We start from the raw sequence: 22193 nt of genomic DNA on the forward strand, positions 1-22193 counted from the left end.
TTGTATTCCATATACATATTATCCCAATATTGGACCCACTCCAGTATATAGGGTGGACCTCTGCAGCCTCCTGGCCTGCTCTGCCCGAGTACCTCTCTGTTGATACCCATTGCCCAAGTTTTGTTTTGGTTAAGCTGTAGGTGTGCCTGCCCTTGGTCCTTTCACTGCGCTTTCACTGCCAGGCCCGGGTTCAACCCCTGGTCCAGGAACTAAGACCCCTCAGGCTGCGTGGCGTGGCCAAAAAAACTCCCAAAAAACACCACACTTGCCTCATGGCTGGTGCAAAGTAAATAAGGCCCAGGTGTCTCTGAATTATTTACACAGAGACTCAGAGTGCCACACGGGTTCTTTGTACTGGCGCAGTCTACTTTGCGTCACTGCCTTTTTGCTACTTCAGAAAATATTGTATTCAGATTTTAAGTTTAAAGCAAGATAGCCTTGTTCTAGTACAGTCCTGGCCAGGAGTTACCTTAAACCAGTGGCAGTTTAATGAAAAAAGAAAAAAAAAATGAAACTTACTACAATAAAAATAAACTTTACTTTCCAAACTTCTCTCATTAAAAAAATCTTTCTGTTTCTGACATGAATAAAAAGGGACAAGTAAGTTGTTTTTACTAATAAATGTAGAAAGTATTTCAGAATTTTGCAAATAAGCCAGATTGTCCAGATTCTTTACATTAATATATGAAAACTAGTCACCTTTCAGAGCAACATGAAATCTTTCAGGATATTGGTATTGGATAATATGAAAAATGATAGATATGTTGCTTTTTTTTTTTACTTGAACAATAGAAATTTGTCTTCTCAGAGTCTGGAGGCTAGAAATCTAAGATCGAGGTATCCACAGGGTTGTTTCCTTCTGAGGACTGTGAGGAGGAAGGTGTTCCATGCCTCTCTGCTAGTTTCAGTTGGTTTGCTGGCAATCTTTGGCATTCCTGTCTTGTAGAAGCATCACCCCAGTCTCTGCATCCATCTTCACGTGGTGTTCTCCTGTGTGTGTGCCTGTCTCCAAATTTCCCCTTTTTATAAAGACACCAGTCATATAGGAGTAATTCCCACCCTAATGACCTCATTTTAACTTGATGATCTCTGTAAAGACGATGTCTCAAAAATAAGGTTACATTCTGAGGTACTGAGGGGTTAAGACTTCAACATATGAATTTAGGGACGATATAATTCAACCCATTATAGGAGGGAAATCAGAGAACATGTTGAGAGTCAGAAGTTGAACTGAACAGCCTCTACTGGGTTCTAATGACTCTTTAAATTCATACTTCTTATACAGATCATGCATTGAACACCAGTGGTTTTGTGGGAAATAAGAATTTTATGCTATTAGCAAAGCCCTAGAAAATAGAGTTACATGATAGTTTTGAGCATTCATGATCCCACACACCCTGTCAATCTGTCTGGTTATGGAAGGGAGAATTTTTGGTGGGTAACATGAACTTGAATTTATACTGAATAAGCAAAACAAATCACGGGATTCTGGTACAAACTCTTTTCAATGAGGATATTTAGAGCAACATCAACTTTTTCCTAGGCCATCTTGGAAATAATTTAAATTAGGTAGCTTTGTCTACTCTATGTAATTTGGATAAGATTACAACATTGGTAAGTCATGCTATAGCCAAAAATGAAAATAAGCAAAAAGCAAACAAGATCGTCTCTCTTAAAATTAAATAGACTAATTCAGACTGTGGACATGATCAATAAATCAGGTGATTTATAAAAATTTATATTAAAAAGCTTTTTATATTTCAGAAAGCCATATTATATTTTTATAGATAATCTGCTTAATTTTTGCTTAAAAAATAGCTGGATTGCTTTTGACATTGAAAATAACTAGATTTTTCATTTGACCAGATTCGTGCACAGATTCAGGTCAGTTGGCTATTACAGCAAGCCAAGTAGATTTGCATCTAAATGCATTGTGGCACTTTAATATAACTGATCTTAGGTTGCTTTTTGTTTTTTTATTTTAATACTGAAGATAATTATGCCTTAGAACAAGTCCACTGGCCCTAACACTTGAATGAAGACTTAGCAATATGCTAGTTGTTAAGAGTAGATCCAGAACATTTAACAGGGATACAAAAATGTGCATATCAGTCAAAATAGATGAGTTGTGAGATGTTAAAAAACATATCCATAAAATATTAATATGGAAGTTGTTGATTGGTAGGCGTATTTCAGCATAATTTGCTTTCCATGTGATGTTGCTTGGCACATGTATTTCGATTGCTTCCTAAAATGTAGTTGCAGCTTCTATAGCTAAAATAAAAGTTCTTTAGAACAAAAGCACAATCAAAACCAACATAGCTATGTAAATAGCTAAATATTAGGGTGAGCATAAGAAGCAAATCAAGAGAGCCTTCTCAGTTTTTTCCACCAACTCTTTGGTTTTATGTAAAACTCAACCCATCTCTCTTTAGAAAAGATCTTAAGTTAGATAGGACTATGAAAATTCAAAATGTTCTGTTTTGCAATGTAGGCTAACATCTGAAAGAGGTACTATTTTTTAAATATAGGAACTAATTAATAAAAATACCATGACCTGTTATTTGATATTTCTCCTTTTAGCGGAAGTACAAAGTGAAATTGAAAGAATCTTTGAGTTGGCAAGATCTTTGCAACTGGTTGTTCTTGATGCAGACACCATCAATCACCCAGCACAACTTATAAAGACTTCCTTAGCACCAATTATTGTTCATGTAAAAGTCTCATCTCCAAAGGTAATCAGCTCATTTCTGTCTTAAGGGTTAGAAGCTTGTTTCTTCTGAAATATTTTTTGCTCTGTGCATTTTTGTTAGTGGGCAAGGAGAATGTCTTGTTGAGACCCTTTTAATGAGCAGTTTTTAATTCACCTGTACTGTACAGGTTCTAGAAATTTTGAGATAGCACATAAAGAATTGTTTATTCCTTCAAAAAGCTCAGTGTCTATTGTGGTTCCCAAACTGGGCAGTTATGCAAGAGTATAATAAAAACAAAAAGAACTAAGGTGAGGAAAAGTAAAGTCTGGCTTTTCAGAGACTTTAGGTTCTATCTTGGTAAATCTCTTAGGTAATATTGATTCTTGTATCACTTATGTTCTCGCCCCAGTTGAGAAAGTACATAGTTCAAGAAGTACATATATATGTAAAGCAATTATACTCCAATAAAGATGTTAAAAAAAAGTACATATATATTTATCATATAAGTCAAACATCACTGTATAAAATCTCTCATGGAAACTTTATAGACCCTTAACTTGTGCTTAGGTTGGGTTCTTCAAGGAGTATAGTTGTTCTGTGGTTGAGCACAATGTCATATCTGCCATGTATCTTTATGCCAATGGGGGAGATAAAAAAAAAAGTGACACAGCCTCAAAGTGGTCCCTTTTGACTTGGGTGTTCTTTGATTTTAAAAAGTGATGATGGGCCAGGGCGGTAGTGGGGGGAGAGATAAATTGGAAGATTGGGATTGACAGATACGCACTACTATATATATAAAATAGGTAACTAGTAAGGACCTACTGTATAGCATAGGGAACTCTACTCAATACTCTGTAATGGCCTATATGGGAAAAGAATCCAAAAAAGAGTGGATATATGTATATGTATAACAGATTCACTTTGTTGTACACCTGAAACTAACAGAACATTGTAAATCAACTATACTCCAATAAAAATTAAAAATAAATAAATTTTAAAAAATAGATTATGCATTTATAAAAACTAAGAGTACAATGAGATTGCTTTTAAAAATAAATATCGAAATTTGAAAAAAAAAAGTGATGTTGGGGAATTCCCTGGTGGTCCAGTGGTTAGGACTCCATGCTTCCACTGCAGGGGGCATGGGTTCAATCACTGGTCGGGGAACTAAAATCCCTCATGCCACGTGGCGTGGCCAATAAATAATTAATTAGATTTTAAAAAGTGATGATGTTCTAAAAAGTTAATATGAAATGGATACCCTTGGGAGGTACTACCTTAACAATCAACTTCTTTTCAGTGGCCCTAGGAGTGCATTTTCTTGCTTAAATGCCAATTCAACTTCCAGCCAGAACAGGGGTCTCCTCTCACAGGTAGAGAATGTGCCCTTCCCAATGCTTCTGAGCTTCTCAGCCTTCCATCTCTACAGGCACTGGTTCTGTGCAGGATGAGCTTGGGAATCCTGACCAAACCAGGACCTTTGGGGAATCATTAAAATCGATTGAAAATGCCTTGAGCACTTGGAGTCTCTTTGACCCAGAACTGAAGGGGATTCAAGCATCCTTACTGCAGTGGAATAGATTTCAACCCCTCTCGCCCCAGTCACCGTGGGCTCCATAAGTACAGGAACGGGGACTCCTGTGGATATATGTGCTGAGATATCATTGAGCCTCATAGATTAGTAGTAGTTGGGGGGAAGGGTCTTACTTCAGCTAAAAAAAATATTAAGGGAAAGATGAGTATATGGAAAAATGCAGTTACAGCAGTGCCCAAAAGACATAGGTACATCCCTGGTTTATACGTAGCAATACACCAGTACAGATGTTCTGCCTAGATGTCGATCATGAAATTGTCCTTTAATGTAAGATTAGACTGGAATGCCTTAATTATCAGTGACACAAAGGGTCAAATATATGTAACTCTTATATTTATCTGACATTGAGATAGTGAACCAAAATATTACTGAACTAAATTTGGACATAAATGACCTGGTACAGATCAGTGCCTGCACTTTTGCAGGGCTCTCGTTGAAATCTCTGGGTAAAATCTAGGGTGGGAACTCCAGATCCCACCAAGACCTCACATGGAGCGAGAATAGGATGAACATGTCAAATCCACTATAACTGAAAGCTAGTGTAAGTGGCTGATGTCATTACAGAGTTTATATATATGTATATATATATATATATACATATATATATATATATATATGACTTGTTATATTGTATTTCCTCCCTATTAATACTCAGGCTAAATAGACTATGAAAAAAGGTCTGGATTTATTTGGTTTTCTTTCAGCTCATTGACAGTATCTCAGATTCATGTCTTCTTCTATCAGGTTTTACAGCGGTTGATTAAATCTAGAGGAAAGTCCCAAAGTAAACACTTAAATGTTCAACTGGTGGCAGCTGATAAACTTGCACAATGTCCCCCTGTAAGTACAATCATTTTTTTGTCTTAATCATTCTTGACTAGTTAGGAGAGGTTGGTAAGTTTTGTTTTTATCATATTAGCATTGTCATTTTTATTCTAGAACGGTCACGATGATGGTATGTTGTCATATATCTAAAGGATTTCTTGGAACAAACTGCTGCTGTCATGTTGGCTTACCCAGGCATCCAGAGCTGTGTGGTGTCTGCCACGTAATAGGAAATGAACTTGGTGTCCAGGGTCTGATGTCCTTACTGCCACCTTGATTGCCTTGCAAACAGTCAGCAAACTATTTAATGCAGTCATGTGGACACTGTTATGAAAAGAAAACAACAAATAAAACATACTGATTTGACTCCTTTAACTTTTCTGACAGAAAGTTCCTAGAGGCATAATAGATTATGACATTGAAAATTGAGAATTTATTAGAACTAGAAGAGCCCTGTGGTTATAGCAGATGAAAAGGTCAGGGTTAAGTAAGATGAAAAACCATATTAGAGCAACTTTTCTTCTAATGCCATTACCAGAAAACAGCTGCTGAGTTCAAAGCTGAGCAAATGGCGAGGAGGTGGGGGGGTAGGGGTGGTAACTGCTACCGTGTGGGTCACCAATGTCTACACCTGCTCGACTGACTTACTATTTCTGTGCCTGTGTTTCTCTGAAGGAAATAACTGTTTTTCCTACTGATTTAATTCACTAGATTTTGTTATATGCTTATGTAAGGATCATTCATGCTCTGTGGAATCATAAAATTCAATTCAAGTGTTTAGAGAAGCAACACAGCATAGCTGTTAAAAGTACAGACTCTGGATCCAGACTGCCTGGGTTCAAATCCATACTAATCTACACTAAGGATTACATCCCTAGTTAGGTAATCTTGAGCAAATACCGACCTCGTTGGTTTGGTGTAAAGTGTCAATGAGTGAATGTGTAGTAGAGCTCTTAGAACAGTACCTAGCACATAATAAGCACCTTCTAAGTGTTTCTGTTATAATTACTGGATGTACTTTGTGCTGTGCCATGCCTACCTGTCAGGCTCTGCAAGGATCTGTGCCTGTCTGGTTCACTGTTGTGTCTCAAGTTCCTATCATACTAGGCCCACGATAAATATCAAATGAATGAAAGGATGTACAGGCAATAAGAGTACAGGGTAAGAATAAGGATGTACAGGCAATGCGTTCTTTTATTAGATGCTTACAATGGGCCAGACACTGTGCTAGGTGCTTTATACAGATTATCTCTAACCCTCACAGTTACTATCTCTAACCCTCACAGTTACTTAGTAAGGTAGGGCAGTATTATCCCCATTATATAGTTGAGGTGACTGAAGACAGAGAGGTTAAGGGATTTCCTTAAGGTCACACAGCAAATTAGGATTAGATTTAGATCTGTCTGGCTCCGAAGCCAATTTTCTCCCCAATCGAACCCACCTATTCACACACACACACACACACACACACACACGCGCACACACACACACACACACACACACACACACACACACACCCACCCCTGGTTATCTGCTTGCAGATAATTTGGATAGCCCGGAGTCTGGAGTCCTATTTTAAGTCTAATTGTAGTTAGACAGACGCATTGCTGACTATTGAAGTCCACTTACACAATGGAATGTATGATTAAAGCACTGAGCGAATATAGGAGAATGTATTACCCAGTCCCTGACTCTAATGCCTCCCAGTTGAAGGAAGCTAACCTTTTTTTAGCAGCTACCAAAAGACAGGAACTATGCTATTGTTTCCAATTTTTAGAACAGTTTTCTAAGGATAGTTATATCAGTTTGGGTCTTCTGGGAAGCAGACACTTAAGTGGAATTCAAAGTACAGATTTATTAGGGAAAATGCCTATGAGAGGAAAAAGGGAACAGGGACAGAACTGGCAGGGACAGCCTTCAGACCTGATGTAGTTCTGACTCTGTGAAAGGAAAAGGGGAAGGAAAAAGTGGGTAGGAGGAGCCTCAGACTGTGATGTAGCCTTGAGAAAATCTCCCACTTGGAGCTGGGGACTTCCCAGAGCACTAGAGGAGCCTCATGTTGGGCATAAACATTTAGGCTCTAGTCCACGTGCTGTGCTCAGGTGGTGGCTGGGAGCAGCCTGGGGAGAGCAGGTCCTTGCTTGAATGCCCTGGTGGATCCCGAAGGCGCAGCAGCCCAGGGCTGTCTGCTGACTGCACTCAGCACAGCAGGTTCTCACTCCAGGGGAAGTCTCGGCATGCACCTCTATGACCGCCACAGTAGATAATACTATCCTTACTTCCTACAGGAGAAAGCTAAGTCCCCACTAAGAAATTTGTTGGAGGTCACAATTAATTGTTAATCAACTGTGCTGCAATATAAAAATTAAAAAAAAATAAGTGGGCCCCAAGATTCAACTGCTTTGTCTGACTCCAGCAAAGCTCTGTCCACCGTACTGCTCCACTGGTACACATAGCTGTGTAGTGTAGATGGATCTCTGGCCCCCAACTTCGATGTGCAAGAAATGGCTCATTTTCTACTTTGACCCCTTAGCCCACTGGGCAGGCAGGATGTTTAGCCAGGCTTGCAGCTGCCTTTACCCTAATCCAGGGCGGGCTGAACAAAGACAAAGGGTGGGGCTGGCGGGAAGTTGAGGGAGTGAGGGGGAGAGTTCCAATGCAGACAACCTATTCATTGACCAAATCCACGTGGTCCTTAAGGATGGAGGCTGTGCTGCATCAGACCTTATCGGGAACAGGGGGTCTTTGGCAAGGCTGGGAGACTCATAGCCCCTCCTCTCTGGGACATTGGCAAGAGAGCTCCCTTCTCTTCTCTGTCTGAGAGAGTGGAGGTATCTTCCTTTTTCCCCCCTCTTGTCACTATTAAAGGAACTCTCTGCTTTTGTTGTATCTAAAAGCATCCTCACCTTCTTTTGTTTCCAGAGGCAGTTAGCACAAAATGTTTCCAACCAATTTAGGCTTTGGGGACACAAAATCCTGAAGGAGAAATGGAGAGCTGGCAATTTCCTGCCACAGACACCTCCCTCCCCCACCAGACAAGGAAGCACAGACCCTCCCACCTGCTTAAAAGGCGGAAAATGAAGAGGGAAGGTACAAAAGGAAAAACACGGATTCATAGCTCAGATCTCATTGGCCGTGTCTGAGTTCACTTATGTAGAGATCCACACTGTGAGGGCAGCGCTGGTTCTGTGAGGTCCCAGACGTGGCGCTAAGATCTGTGGGAGTATGGGGAAGCAGATCTGGGGGGACTTGAGGGCAGTTAGGCCTGTGTAATTTCATTTGACACAGTGATCAGACTCACCCAACAGGAGGAAGGCATTTCACACATCTGCTCAAATGCAAATGCTGAGAAGAATGGGACGGCTTTCTAAGTAGAGAGCTTGTCTCTAATTGCCTTCGGTTGGTGGCAGGGATGCGGGTGGAGTGGGCTCTAGGACCTGATGTCAGGTGTCATGGAAGGAATCTCCTCTGGTGAAGCCTGAAAGCTATGGTAGCTAACATCCCTTCCCAACTCTGACACTCTGATTCTATCTAGATTTTGGAAGTGATCAGCACAGACATGTTATTGAAATCATGAGGGTTTAGAGCCCAGGGAAAAGGAGAGTATAAGCATAAGCAGAAGATATATCAAGTCAAGTAATATGCTTATTGTTTCAAAACATGATTAAGATGTTTCACAGAATGACATGTGGGCACGTCTGAAGACGTGGTATCCATGTCTCCATATGGTTAAACCAGACAAACTCAAATATCTAGTCATTTCAATTCTGTGTAGCTCACCTACAATCAACCTTCTTGGCGAGAACTAAAATACACTCAGCAAACATTATTTAAGCTTTAGGCCTGTTACCTTGCTAGGTGCTAGAGAGACAAAGGCACGTTCCTGCCTTCAAGGAGCAGATAGTCTAAAAAGGTTCCATTGGTTGAGTCAACTCTTGGCAAACAATTTGTTAGGTCATAAATATCCTTGCAGGGCTTCCCTGCTGGCGCAGTGGTTGGGAGTCCGCCTGCCGATGCAGGGGACACGGGTTCGTGCCCCGGTCCGGGAGGATCCCACATGCCGCGGAGCGGCTGGGCCCGTGAGCCATGGCCTCTGGGCCTGCGCATCTGGAGCCTGTGCTCCGCAATGGGAGAGGCCACAACAGTGAGAGGCCCGCATACTGCAAAAAAATAAATAAATAAATAAATAAATATCCTTGCAGATACTACTTTATAAATCTTTTTTAGATTAAAAGAGAAATTTAGATCAGGGTTTCTCCACAATTGACACTGTAGGTTGAATAATTTTTTATTATAGGGACCTGTCCTGTATGTACATTGTAGGATTTTAGCAGCATCTCTGGCCAGTAACAAACCCCAAGTTGTGGCAACGAAAAATATCTTTAGACGTTGTCAAATGCCCCTTAGTGAAAAACGTCACTCCTGGTTGAGAACCACTGGTTTAGATGAATATCTGCACAAGTTTTGGTTAATAATGTTATAAGAAGTCTCAGTAAGTGATTCCTTGAGATGCATTTCAGGTGAATTGAACTTGTTCCTTTTTAATTTGATCTTTTTATGAGAATGAGTTTATTAACATTTATTCCTAATAATTAGTAGAGAAAATAACTTGTGTCTTATTAAAATTGATGTATTATAGCTGCTGAGACAGTTGATAGTTGAGTATGTATACAGTACCTGTTACATCTGAAATAGCTGGAACCAAGAAAAGATACGTGCACTGAAATGCACATAATACTGTGAGCTGCCTTAGGATGTGTCCTCGTGTCAGGAATCTCCAACAGCCTCATGCACTGCGAAGGCAGCTTTACCCTGTCATTATTTCAGCAGGGTAAACACTTCCTTGTTTATATAATTGGTTCGATAACCTGGAATTCTAAACAAGCAGTCTGGATAAGCAAGGTTACCTTGTATTTAATATTTTCTAAACACTTTACATTATTAAACATGTTCATTTAATATTGCTTGAATAGCATTTGTAATGCTAAGAAGGAATTGTACACTCTATTTTGGCATTCACGAAAAAAATCTTTGGATTATAAAAACCAGTAGTAGTCTCAAAATGTATCTGCATTTGTCCCTACCCTACTTCAAGACCAGAATTATCATTTTCATCCAAAGACGGGTGATCACTGTGTCATTTTAGTTCCTCTAGGAGAATTTGCAACTTGCTAAATTGGCCACTGCGTCTCCAATCTGAAAAGTCAGCAAATTACACTGGTGGAATCTCACATTGCTAAGAAATTAAAGGCAACAGTCTTTAGAAAGGGAAGTCTAAAAGAGTACTGAAAAAAGTTGACTCTATAGCCAGAAAAAAGAACTCAGGGACTATTGAAGCAAAAAGGGAACTTGGAAAGCACCCTGTGTAGTATTTCCTGGAGTGCGTTCTTCCCACTACAGGTTCCATATGCAATGTCAACAGGTGGAAAGCACTTTGGTACCAAAAATGTTTGAGAAAACACCTAAGTAAACAAACGTAGACTGGTTTCTTTACAACAAGAGCCTTAATGTGCTAATGAGCATTTTATATCTCCATTAAGATATGTCGTGTACAGTGCTTCCCCTGAATTTTGACTATAGAACCATTTTAGTGTTTCATGGCACAGATCTAAGGAAAGTCTCATGTTACAAATGAGGGGACTGAAACCAAGAGAGGTGAACTGGCTTCCCAAAGGTCATGCACCTTGGGCAAAGCCAGGGTAAGATCTCTGTCTCCTCATCTAGCAAGACTTTAGAGAGTGAATGGCAACAGACGGGCTATTATGTATTCTCCTGTAGAGAGAATCATGGGTTTCATGGGTGAGGCTTCTTCTAAGAGTGGGGTCAGCAAACTTTTTCAGTAAAGAGCCATATAGTAAATATTTTAGGCTTTGTGGGCCATGTGGTCTTCTTCACAAAACTACACAACTCTGCCTTGGTAGCAGGAAAGCAGCCACACACAGTATGTAAACAAATACAAGTGTTCCAGTCAAATTTTGTTTATAGAAGCAGGAGGCAGGCCCAATGTAGACAGCCCACCAAAGTTGCCATCCTTGTTCTAGGACAAGGTTCTGGTTACCTATTTCTGTGCACCGAACTACCCCAAAACTTAGTGACTTCAAATGACAACCACTTGGTGGTACTCAGCTGGTGGCTGACCTGGTCCCTTAGCAGGAATGGTTGGAAGGCTGGGCTCAGCCAGCTCCTCTCCCTCTCCGCGTGGTCTCAGGGCTCTTCCATGAGATCTTTCCAACAGGAATATGAGCTTCTTACATGGCAGCTCCCAGGGCTCCGAGAGCAAGTATTCCACTCCCTTTAACCTAGATACTGGGCTTGGATATTGGCTCAGTATCACTTCCACAGCCTTCTGCTAGTCAAGGGAACGTAGAGGCTGCTCAGATGCAAGGAGAGGGGACATAAACCCTCCGTCTCTATGCAGGGAGTGTCAAAGAACTTGTGGCCATTTTTAATCTGCCACAGACAGAAAGATGAGCTGGGAGGATGGGCTACTGAATAGTTCTACTCTGGAAGAGGGAGGGACTTTCCTTCATTGCCTGCTCTGGATTCACAAAAGAAAAGTTGGGATAGGGCTTCCCTGGTGGCGCAGTGGTTAAGAATCCGCCTGCCAATGCAGGGGACACAGGTTCGATCCTTGGTCTGGGAAGATCCCACATGCCGTGGAGCAACTAAGCCTGTGCGCCACAACTACTGAGCCTGTGCTCTAGAGCCCGCGAGCCACAGCTACTGAGCCCGTGTGCCTAGAGCCCGTGCTCCGCAACAAGAGAAGCCACCTAAGTGAGAAGCCCGCACACCACAACGAAGAGTAGCCCCCGCTCGCTGCAACTAGAGAAAGCCCGCACGCAGCAGCAGAGACCCAACGCAGCCAAAAATAAAGAAATTTATATTAAAAAAAAAAAAAGTTGGGATGCAGAAAGAAAAGGAGTTTGTGAGACTAGAACCCATAAGCCCTTTTCATATATGTAGTTTTATATGACCAGCCTGAATTTGCATTTGGAATAGCCTTCTGTACACTATAGTGTTGGATTTCATTTTGCTTCTACCAGGTATTGGTGCCCTTTTCCTTTTCAGAGAAGTTGAAAATAGTACATTTTAAGAAGCGCAAAGTTCAAATTGCCCCAGTACTGTGGTCACAAGAGCTACGTAATGCATGGTGAGAAAAGCAGATAGGCAGACAATTGAATATATAAATGAAATGTAATCCTTGCATCCTACTTAGCTACAAGCTGGTTTGTGTTACCAAAAGCTCACCCTGGTTCTTTGAGCTCTGTAATTTTTCTGTGCGTATAAAATGACATTGACCGCTCTGTCTGCTAGAGGGGAGTGTGTCTCCTCCACAGTCTTGCAACCCTCTAACGTTACAGTAACCATGGTCATTCTCTTCTGTCACTCTTCATTTTCCATTGCTGAATGGACTCAGATTTATTAAACACAGGAACTCTGAAGTGAGTGGGTGCTCAGTATCCTATCACAATAGTATTGCTACCATGGTAGTAATTTTCCACTGCCCTTTTCCAGTAATTTTATTTAAATTATTTAGAATTGTGTGAATTCACCTACCTGAAACGCCATCCCCATTGGTGCATTCATTATTACAGAGCCTCTGGATGGCATAGTTTAATTCACAACATTACTTTTGAAAAAAGAGAATAATTGATTTCAGATGTTTCCCTCATGAAACAAGGCCACATGGGATCTAATTTCTCTCAGTCCTAAGGCGACTACTCTTGCAGGAATTTCAGCCACCCAACTTAGATATACCGAGTTAGGGATACTTCAGTACTATGATGTAAAGCATTGGATTAATATGGACTTAACAAAAACACTGGGTGCCTTTTCTGCAGACAGTAGCATGGGTAAATGTTGTTATAATCTTTGAAGAATAAGAGTGGACAGGATGGGAGTTCCCTGGCGGTCCAGTGGTTAGGACTCAGAGCTTTCACTGTCATGGCCCCAGATTTAATCCCTGGTCAGGGAACTAAGATCCCATAAGCCACACAGCGTGTCAAATAAATAAATAAATAAAAAGCAGGACCATCTTTAAAAAAAAAAGAACGGACAGGATGGATGGGTGTGGTGAGAAAAATGTGGTTGGTTTCAGAATGAATGTCACGGATCATTAAAAGAGAGGAACTAGAAGGGATCAAAGTCACTGTATTCTTTGCCTTCATGTTTTCCCCACCCATCAGTGTCAGGAATTCTGATTGTCTTTCCCTTTTGGCTCATTAAAGTGGAAACTGTGCCTGAAACTAACTGCTAGAGCCCCATGATACTGGTAGGCTTTCCTTTATCCCCATGAGATCTCCTAAATCTTTCAAAATCCCTTTAACTTAGTTTCCTATCACTAGTTGACCAGTGAGTTGAGTACTCAGGAATTCAAAAACTTTAATGATATAAAGAATACAATTTTAATATGAAAGAAACATTGGTTGGTTATTTTATAATTAGCATTGCATATTTGCCATTCAGCCATATTATTTCACTGAATAGTACTTGCCGGTCTTTTTTTTTTTTTTTAATGGTGGCAGATTTAGGAGCTCTATATTCCAATAACAAAGAAGTAAAAGTATGCTCACCCCTATTATTTCTTTTTTCCACTTAGAAATAGGAAAGATGCCCCATATGAGGTTTTATCTCTGCACAACAAATAAATGTAAAGCAATGCATATACCATGGGAGAGTTTGTATATATTTAATCCCCTGGCTAGCTAATATTCAGTAATGCACCAACTTTTTTAAAAAGTTAAGATTAAACTGCAAAATTAACTTCTAAGTTTTATAAACTTTTTATTTTAAAATGTTTAATAACAACTCCTAGATAAAACATATAAGAAATTATGTTTGTTTTAATGAAATTCTCCCTCTTTGCTAGAAAGTATATATTTCACAGTCATAAAGAAAGACGTGCCCACTCTCTCTATATCTTCCCTCCCAAGAGAATGTAAAAGAAATAAATGGAACCTGTTCCAGTTGTCAATGTAGGAACTGAAATGTGCTCCATTTTTTCTAAAAACTAGGGTGACTGACCATTCCATTTCTCCCCAGTTTTCCAGATTTTGGCACTGATAGTCCCAAGTACCCAGAAACACTCAGTCCCCGGCAAACCAGGTTGGTTGGTTGCTCTAATTCAGGTGCCTTCCTTAGGAACGTTTGTGATACTCTATGAATGAAGAACTAGACAGATCTTTAAATACTTAAAAAAAATTTTAAAAGCTATTGCAGATTTTCTTCATTCCCATTTTATTCAGCTTCAATCTTTCCCTTTCTTCCCTGTCATTTTTGTTCTCTGGACCACTGGATAAGCTAGAGGTATGTTTTTCACTCTTGTTATTTCTAATGCTTTAGTTTTTCATTTTTCTGAAAGAGGTTGTCCAGAAAAGGGACCTACTCTGCCTGGTTTTCTGGTGATTTGTTTTGACTCCTCTGTTCACTCCTTATTTACTTTGGAAGCCACATTATTTCTGCCCACCTCAGCTGAAGAAAATACCCCATCACAAAATGTCAGAGGCGCGTGCTGTGTCTGTACGGTGCTTTGAAAACAGCTCAGCGTTACCCTTATCTCCGGCAGTCCCAAGAGCATGGTATCACTGAGTGGGTAATTGTTCACTGCCTGTGACTGTCCCATTACCCACACCCTCTTCTCCTGATTAGATAGCTCTCTGCATCTATATCCCATGCTGGAGGCTTCACGTATTACACGGTAAGGAGCTAGCTAGGCTTGAACTTTTTTTTTTAAATAAATTTATTTATTTTATTTATTTATTTTTGGCTGCGTTGGGTCTTCGTTGCTGCACTGGGGCTTTCTCTAGTTGTGGCGAGCAGGGTCTACTCTTCGTTGGAGCACTCGGGCTTCTCATTGTGGTGGCTTCTCTGTTGCAGAGCAGGGGCTCTAGGCGCGCAGGCTTCAGTAGTTGTGAGCATGGGCTTCAGTAGTTGTGGCACACGGGCTCAGTAGTTGTGGCGCGTGGGCTCAGTAGCTGTGATGCAGGGGCTCAATTGCTCCGCGGCATGTGGGATCTTCCCAGACCAGGGCACAAACCCATGTTCCCTGCATTGACAGTCAGATTCTTAACCACTGTGCCACCAGGGAAGCCCAAACTTTTAAATTTATGAAAAATTGGCAAAGCTGGTTTGCATAATTCATTCGGCTGCTTTTCGTTGAATTTCTCTTTGTATAATTAAAAAAATTTTTTTTTCTCCCTTATCCTCATTTCCTAACACTCTGGTCTAATCAGCTGTGTTATTTCCTAAAGAGTTGAAAAGAAAAATTGTCACAGATATCCAGGCTGTGAGATTCCTCTTAGTTGGAAATAAGCCGCATATGTCAGTATTCATTCAGAGGCTGAAATTTGCTTTGCTCTGTGCTTTTGAAAGCCTAAAAGCAATTTCAGATCATCTTCTATCATATAGCTGTCTTTTTAGCAGTGCAAAAGCTTAGTGTCCTAGAAATGATTGAGGCTTCAGCAAACAGCCATGTGCTGATATATACAAATTCGATCCATTGGCAAAGAGAAGTACTTTATTAAAACTACTTGTAATTAAGTGTATGTTTAATTGTGTCTGACGCCCTGACCATGTAACATGTGGAACAGCCAGGGAGATTAAAAAAAACTCTTTCAAATAACACTCTGCAATGAGGGCTGCTTACCTTGTTTTACCCTCTCCGGACTTTGCAATCCTGGCTGTAATAGTTAGAACCCCTCAGTCCAAGTGTCCCTGGAGGGTTCATTAACTTGGGACCTTATGAAAGCAAGGAAATGACGTGTTGAGATTACACATTGTTGAGATCCCACATTAAAGAATGAGATCTACCTAATTGAATTATACAGTTAACATAAATAACACTATGTAAACAGCAGACTCCAGATCAAATAGAATTTGTGGACGATTTTAGCCTGGATTGGCCGACAGAGTGGTCCCTTGTTCCATTGCTGTGCGGTTTCCTCTTTCTTCTTCCTGTGTCATCTGTCTGAGTCTGTGCACGCCCTTTGGGATGGGGCTGTTCTCGTTCCACTCAAGTTAGCACTGCAGTGCTATCAGAGGATGCAATGTGTGTATCAGAGCATTAGGGACATTTCTCAGAGTCTCTGTTTGTAACTGTTGACGGCTTAGATTAATGGGGGGAGGGAGCTTTTGATTGTAGGAGACAGACACTCCCTTGATTTGCTTTAGTGGAAAGAGGATTTATTGTAAGGATGTATGTTGACTGACACTGTAGGAACTAGCTGTTTTCCTGTTCTCTCATGGGCTCTATCGTCTCTTCCATTGTGTCTTTGCTCCTCTTTGTTTTTTCTCTTCCCTCTACAGATAGAATTCTTTGACTTATAATTTTCTCTCCCTCATAAATTTAACTTTCACATATCTCTCTGGGCCTCCTTCTAAATCCAGAACTTTAAGCTGCAGCTCTGAACATTCACTGGCTCAGTCTCTGTCGTTCTGAATTAAAGTCCTGGTCTGATGTAGGGTATTATGGATTTTAATACTTGTCTCTCCCCCGAGACTGGATGCTTCTTGAGCATAGGGATGAAGTCTGTTTTCTTTGCCACAGTATACCCACAATGCTTAGCACAGAATAGGTACCGAGTAAACACTTTATGAATGAATAAAATATGCAAAAACCCATCTGAAATCCACTAATAAGTGTTCTTGTGGGGGAATGGTTTCTACATGACTTCAACTGGCTGAGTCTTCTCAAACACCAGTCGGTTTAGGCTGAAGCCACCTTATTTCTTTCCTAGTTGCTAAACGTATCTCACTGCTCCAAGGACTTTGAAACTGCTTTGCAAATTAGGGTCAAAATATTCAGTAAAGATCAACGTGATGAAGACATTCAAGGAGTTAATGTTGGGAGAGAGATTGTTTCCATGGTGACTTCTGCTCCAGGGAGCCCTCGTGCTGATGAGAGTGAGTCAGCTGACCCACCACCAACTCAGAGTCATCCAATTGTTACAAACCTACGGTCCACCTGCCGCATCAAGCGTTGATGGCAGTAACCCTGTTTTTGATTCATTACTGGGAGCTCCTTCTTTGGGTAAAATGAGCTTGTAAAAGCAGGTGGAAGTGGTGCAAGAGGGAAGAAGTGGATTCAGAGGCTGAAAGTCAGGGGTGTGCTTTCACTTACCCATGGAATGGCTTTTCTCTTTATGAGGTGCCACGGTTATCTGACTGTCCCTCCAGGGAATCTGTGTCCCGGTTATATTCTGTGTTCCTGACCACACTGCAGTGACAGAGGGGCCACTCTGCTCCTTTGGGGCTGAAGAACAACTTCCTGATTATAGAACAGGTGTTGGACAAAGTCCTTACTGTCAGAAACATGGACCCCAGATACTTCTTGGGCGAACTACCCCCCAACTCCCTGCCTACCACCACTGCAATCAAGTATTCGTTCTTGTTCTTTTTTAACCATTTCACACAGTGATCCTCTGGTAGCAGAAGTCACTATACTGTGGTTTTCTACTATTGATCCTAAACCTTTCGTATTGCTTTACCACGAGACAGATAGCAGATAACATTTTCACCAACATTCTAAAAATTACCTATGTAAATGTTATTTCCTCCAACATAGTTACTTTGGGAGATGAAATGTTTATTCCAGTGATACGTTTGTTACCGAAACATTTTTAGAACTCCTCTTTCAGTACCATTAACTTGCTTCTCTCTTATTCTGAAGTATAATTCAAAACTTTTATATAGTATATAAAAGAATGTATTCAGTAAGTATCTATAGGAATATATGGATAAAGATGTGAATACATATGTGTTTTCACTCTATTCTCCTTAGAACACTTTTACATGTACCTCATCTTTTTTTTTTCTAAATGAAAGATCCAAATATTTGATGAGCTTTCCCATTTTTATGTGAATGTCCAAATTTGTACATGGTTAACTGTGCAGTTCTTCACTTGACTTTAACTTTAGCAACTTCCAGTACAGCCCCTCAAGTTTGATATTTGCTACTGGACATTAGAAACAATATTATCCGCATGCAGTGAAATTTTAGGTTTCATTGCCTAAAACCTGAAGTAGAAATAAAATGGATTTTCCTTGTCATCTATAGGAAATGTTTGATGTTATACTGGATGAAAACCAGCTGGAGGATGCGTGTGAACATCTGGGAGAATACCTTGAGGCCTACTGGCGTGCCACTCACACGACCAGTAGCACCCCCATGACCCCACTGCTTGGAAGGAATTTGGGCTCAACAGCACTCTCACCATATCCCACAGCAATTTCTGGGTTACAGGTAGTGTCACTTGTACTCTTACAACCTTACATTTAAGGTTCTATAGGAAACTTGACTGAGATGGAAACTGGGAGTGGCCTAGAGAGCCATGTGTTACTATATTAAAAATCTAAAGTATTGCCTAATCATATAGACTATTTTACATTTTTACAAACTCAAATCACTTTGGTTCATATACTTGCTCTGAAGTCTTGGCAACAGAATTCTTCAGATTCACATTTTTGGCTACATTGATTCTAACAGATACAGACTATTTTACATTTTTACAAATACAGACTATTTTACAAACTCAAAACATGTTACCTAATTATGATCTGCCCTAGACAAAGTTACGCTGAGAGTGGCGTTTTCCTTAGAACTTTCTCCTCTGTTAATTTATAATGGCTTTTACCTAGGTAAATTCATCCCTCCTGTGTCTAAACCCTGCTAAGAAACTTTCTACCTACTATGCAACTGTCCATTACCTCTCCGTGTCACTTCTTAAGGATTATACAGTGATGGCACTGTCAGGCACAGGGCTAGCTAAGTAAGGTATATGAGACAGATGGACCTTATGGCCACCCTTACCTAACCCTTCCCCCCGAGGCTGCGGGGCCTGTCCCCTAGCTTGCCCAAACAAAACATGCACATAAGTAGAGTCGCCTTGTTTGGAAACAGTCGTGAATCCCTGAGTTTTCTTAGGGGTGGGCAGGGCCCACCTCGGTCATCGGCTATGGCCAGTGTCCTTTAGGGAAGCTGGGGACGAGTGTAGGAGCAGGAGGCTTGCTCTCCTGCTGTTGTGGTGCTGCACTCAGGGCTAGAGGTGGGGAGCCAGAGGCATTATGATACAAAGTGGATCTTGCCTTCCTCCATCAATGATTCTGTACCATCTACCAAGGCACTGCTGGAATGTGGCCAAACCCCCAGCTGACTGAGGAACAGGTAGTCAATTGAGCTCTCTTGCATCATGACTAGTTTTGTATTAATGGGTTATAATGATAGTCATAATTGTAGATCCTACAGAGTTAACTCTGAGATAAATGGCACTCTCTCAAATGTTATTATAACTGTATTACTCTTTTTCAGAATTGCATCTTTGTAAGCAAAAAACTGCCATGTAAATGAATAGCTTTCGAGGCTGGAAATGAACTTGGGAAACGGGCTATTGTAATATGCAGTGTATATGTGCGCACTGGGACTCTTTCTTTCTTTTTTTTTTTTTTTTTTTTTGCGGGGGGACTCTTTCTTTCCTTGTTTCACTGCCTGCCTGCTGATCCGAGTGTGGCATTCCACTGACTAGTTTGGGTTGGCTTCAAATTGTACACTGTAGGGTGAGAAACGGATTCATGAAGCGATATGCTTCCACCTACACTAGTAGGTGGAAATGAAATGTTGCACTTTGTTTATGAATATAACACTCCTGACTTATCACCTCCAAGATATCCACGTAGAGTGCTTCTCCCAGTTTCACTTGAGTTACTGTGGTGCCCTTTATCCTGGGGCCTATTTCTCCTAGTAACCATGGGCACTTAATTGTGAGACCCCTGGTTGGGGCTCCCAGCACAGGCTGTGACTGTTGAATGAGCTTCCTGCTGTGTGCAGGTGAGTGTCCTTTAGAGGAAATGCATCTGGGTCTTTGGTTTCATCAGCATCCTGTTTCTTAACTGAGGCGACCTACCTAAGCAGGTAGACACAGCTATGATACATGTTTTCCCATGATTTGAAGCAAAACGTTAATAGCCTTTTCTGAGCACGCAAACAAGTGTCTAAAGATACTAATTTCAAGTAATGGTATTAGAGGAATTTAGTTTATATTCTGAAGATTATTTTCGCAGGACATTTCAGTTGAGGAAGCAAGAATTGTAAATATATCAATTCACTGGCTCCATAATTATTGTGTACTTCTTTGGAGAGAATATTGTTGAGTCTTATGTAGGATGTAGAAACAAATATTTTATGGGTAGCACAAATCATAATTTTATTAAAATATTTTTTAAAGGTATCAGGAACATTCAGCTAATAAAGATGAACTGTGTGACTTTAGGAGGAGAAAGGTTTTATCAGTTCAAGAGAGGAATAAAATAACAGATGCTATTCTGAACTTTAACTTATTTCCCAACAGTAAAATAATCCTCATTTTGCAATAGAAGTGGAATTATTAGGCCTTCATAAATATATTAAGTTCCATTCAGCAGCTAACTTTAAATTCTGTGTTTTTAATAGGAAGCATAATTATGCAGTATTATGTAATTAAATTCATAAACTACCAGCACTTTGGCATCTTTGCATGTTGTGTCCCAAATACATAAGACCAGGTATTTCGAGCAGACCATTTGTACGTCAGAATGTTTTATTGAGTCAGATATTTAGCATCTTATTGTCCAGATCCTACCGTTGTACATACATTTGCATGTTCTAGAAGAATGAAGCTGATGTAATTTAACCAGTGAACCATCTGATATTTTTAGAGTCAGCGTATGAGGTACAGCAACCACTCCACAGAGAACTCTCCAATTGAAAGGCGAAGTCTAATGACCTCTGATGAAAATTATCACAATGAAAGGGCTCGGAAGAGTAGGAACCGCTTGTCTTCCAGTTCCCAGCATAGCCGAGATCATTACCCTCTCGTGGAAGAAGATTACCCTGACTCATACCAGGACACTTACAAACCTCATAGGAACCGAGGATCGCCTGGGGGATATAGCCATGACTCTCGACATAGGCTTTGAGTCTGCAGAAACAAGCAAAATATTCATCTGTTGACAATTTGCCATTGCACTGCTAGGATACAACCAATCATCTTAACTCGGCAACTACAGCACAGTATTGACTGTGCTTATGGGCTGCTGTCATTGATGCTAAGAAGGGGCAAAAAGAAAAAAAAAAAAAGTGTACATTATGCCCTTAAGTCTAGATGGATATTAGATGCCCAATCATAGAGATATTTTTAAGTGCAACATTTACATAACAGTACCTTTTGTTTTCTTCATTAGGTTTAGACACATCAATTTGTAATTTAAGGTACTTAACAAGGCACATATAAAATAATTTCCCATGCTGGAAATTCCAAATGACCAGTTCCAGTTGGAACCAATTTATAAACCAATTCCTGTTGGAATTTGGGTGAATCGACTAGAAAGTCTACTTGAGCATGTTGTAATCAATTTAAAAATCTGAAAAAAAAAAAAAAGAAACTAATTAATAAAATCAAAATACCAATAGAAGCCAAAACCAGCTATGGTATTTATTTGCTGGAGACTAAATTTACACTTAAAGTTGGAATGTATAAACATTTTAATATATGTTAACGTTGCCAGAATGGCTTTTCAAACTTACCAAATGTACTGATAGTGCCAAAAAAAAAAAATCTCAAATTAATGCAGAAATTCTACAGTCTCCTCAGATTTTAATATTTTTATTTCTTTTCTGGCACACCTGTTGTATTCAAAGTGTTTTGCTTTTTGTTTAGTCACAACTGTTAGCTTGTTTGAAGTTGGCAAAAAAAAAAAAACTCAAAATTTCTTTAGCAGTGAGAGAGAATAGTAAAGAGAAGCCCAATCATAGCTGGTTATGTGAGATGGAAAATGGGGTGTCATTTCCCCTTTAATCAATCTGAGCACAACTACATACATCCAGGAATCTGAAGTCAGACAGTAAGAATGGGGCACAGCTCCTCCTGAGTGCAAGGCTAAACATCTCCAGATGGAATTTCACCTATCCCACTTACCACAACTACGGGTTCCGTGTTTACCGCCAGCACAATTGAGTATCTTTCCATTGCTTCACTCAGTCTCTGTCTTTGAATATCTGAATGTTCTAGCCCTTCACCAAATTCTTTATAATCATGCTAAGGATTTTTTGT

The 22193-nt window shown here is 40.2% G+C and overlaps 1 protein-coding gene across 3 annotated transcripts in view; it reads left to right on the forward strand.

The window, feature by feature from the left end:
* The window catches only part of CACNB4 (calcium voltage-gated channel auxiliary subunit beta 4), a 266741-nt gene extending 245226 nt beyond the window's left edge, over positions 1–21515 (forward strand). For all 3 annotated transcript variants that reach the window (XM_060016805.1, XM_060016806.1, XM_069540867.1), the window contains 4 exons: positions 2584–2735; positions 5032–5127; positions 18167–18352; positions 20800–21515. In XM_060016805.1, coding sequence (XP_059872788.1) covers positions 2584–2735; positions 5032–5127; positions 18167–18352; positions 20800–21060 — 695 coding nt within the window. In that variant the 3' untranslated portion in view covers positions 21061–21515. The remainder of the gene's footprint in view (positions 1–2583; positions 2736–5031; positions 5128–18166; positions 18353–20799) is intronic.
* The last annotated feature ends 678 nt before the right edge of the window (positions 21516–22193 follow it).

The sequence above is a fragment of the Delphinus delphis genome, chromosome 7 (assembly GCF_949987515.2).
Source record: "Delphinus delphis chromosome 7, mDelDel1.2, whole genome shotgun sequence".
Classification (NCBI taxonomy): domain Eukaryota; kingdom Metazoa; phylum Chordata; class Mammalia; order Artiodactyla; family Delphinidae; genus Delphinus; species Delphinus delphis.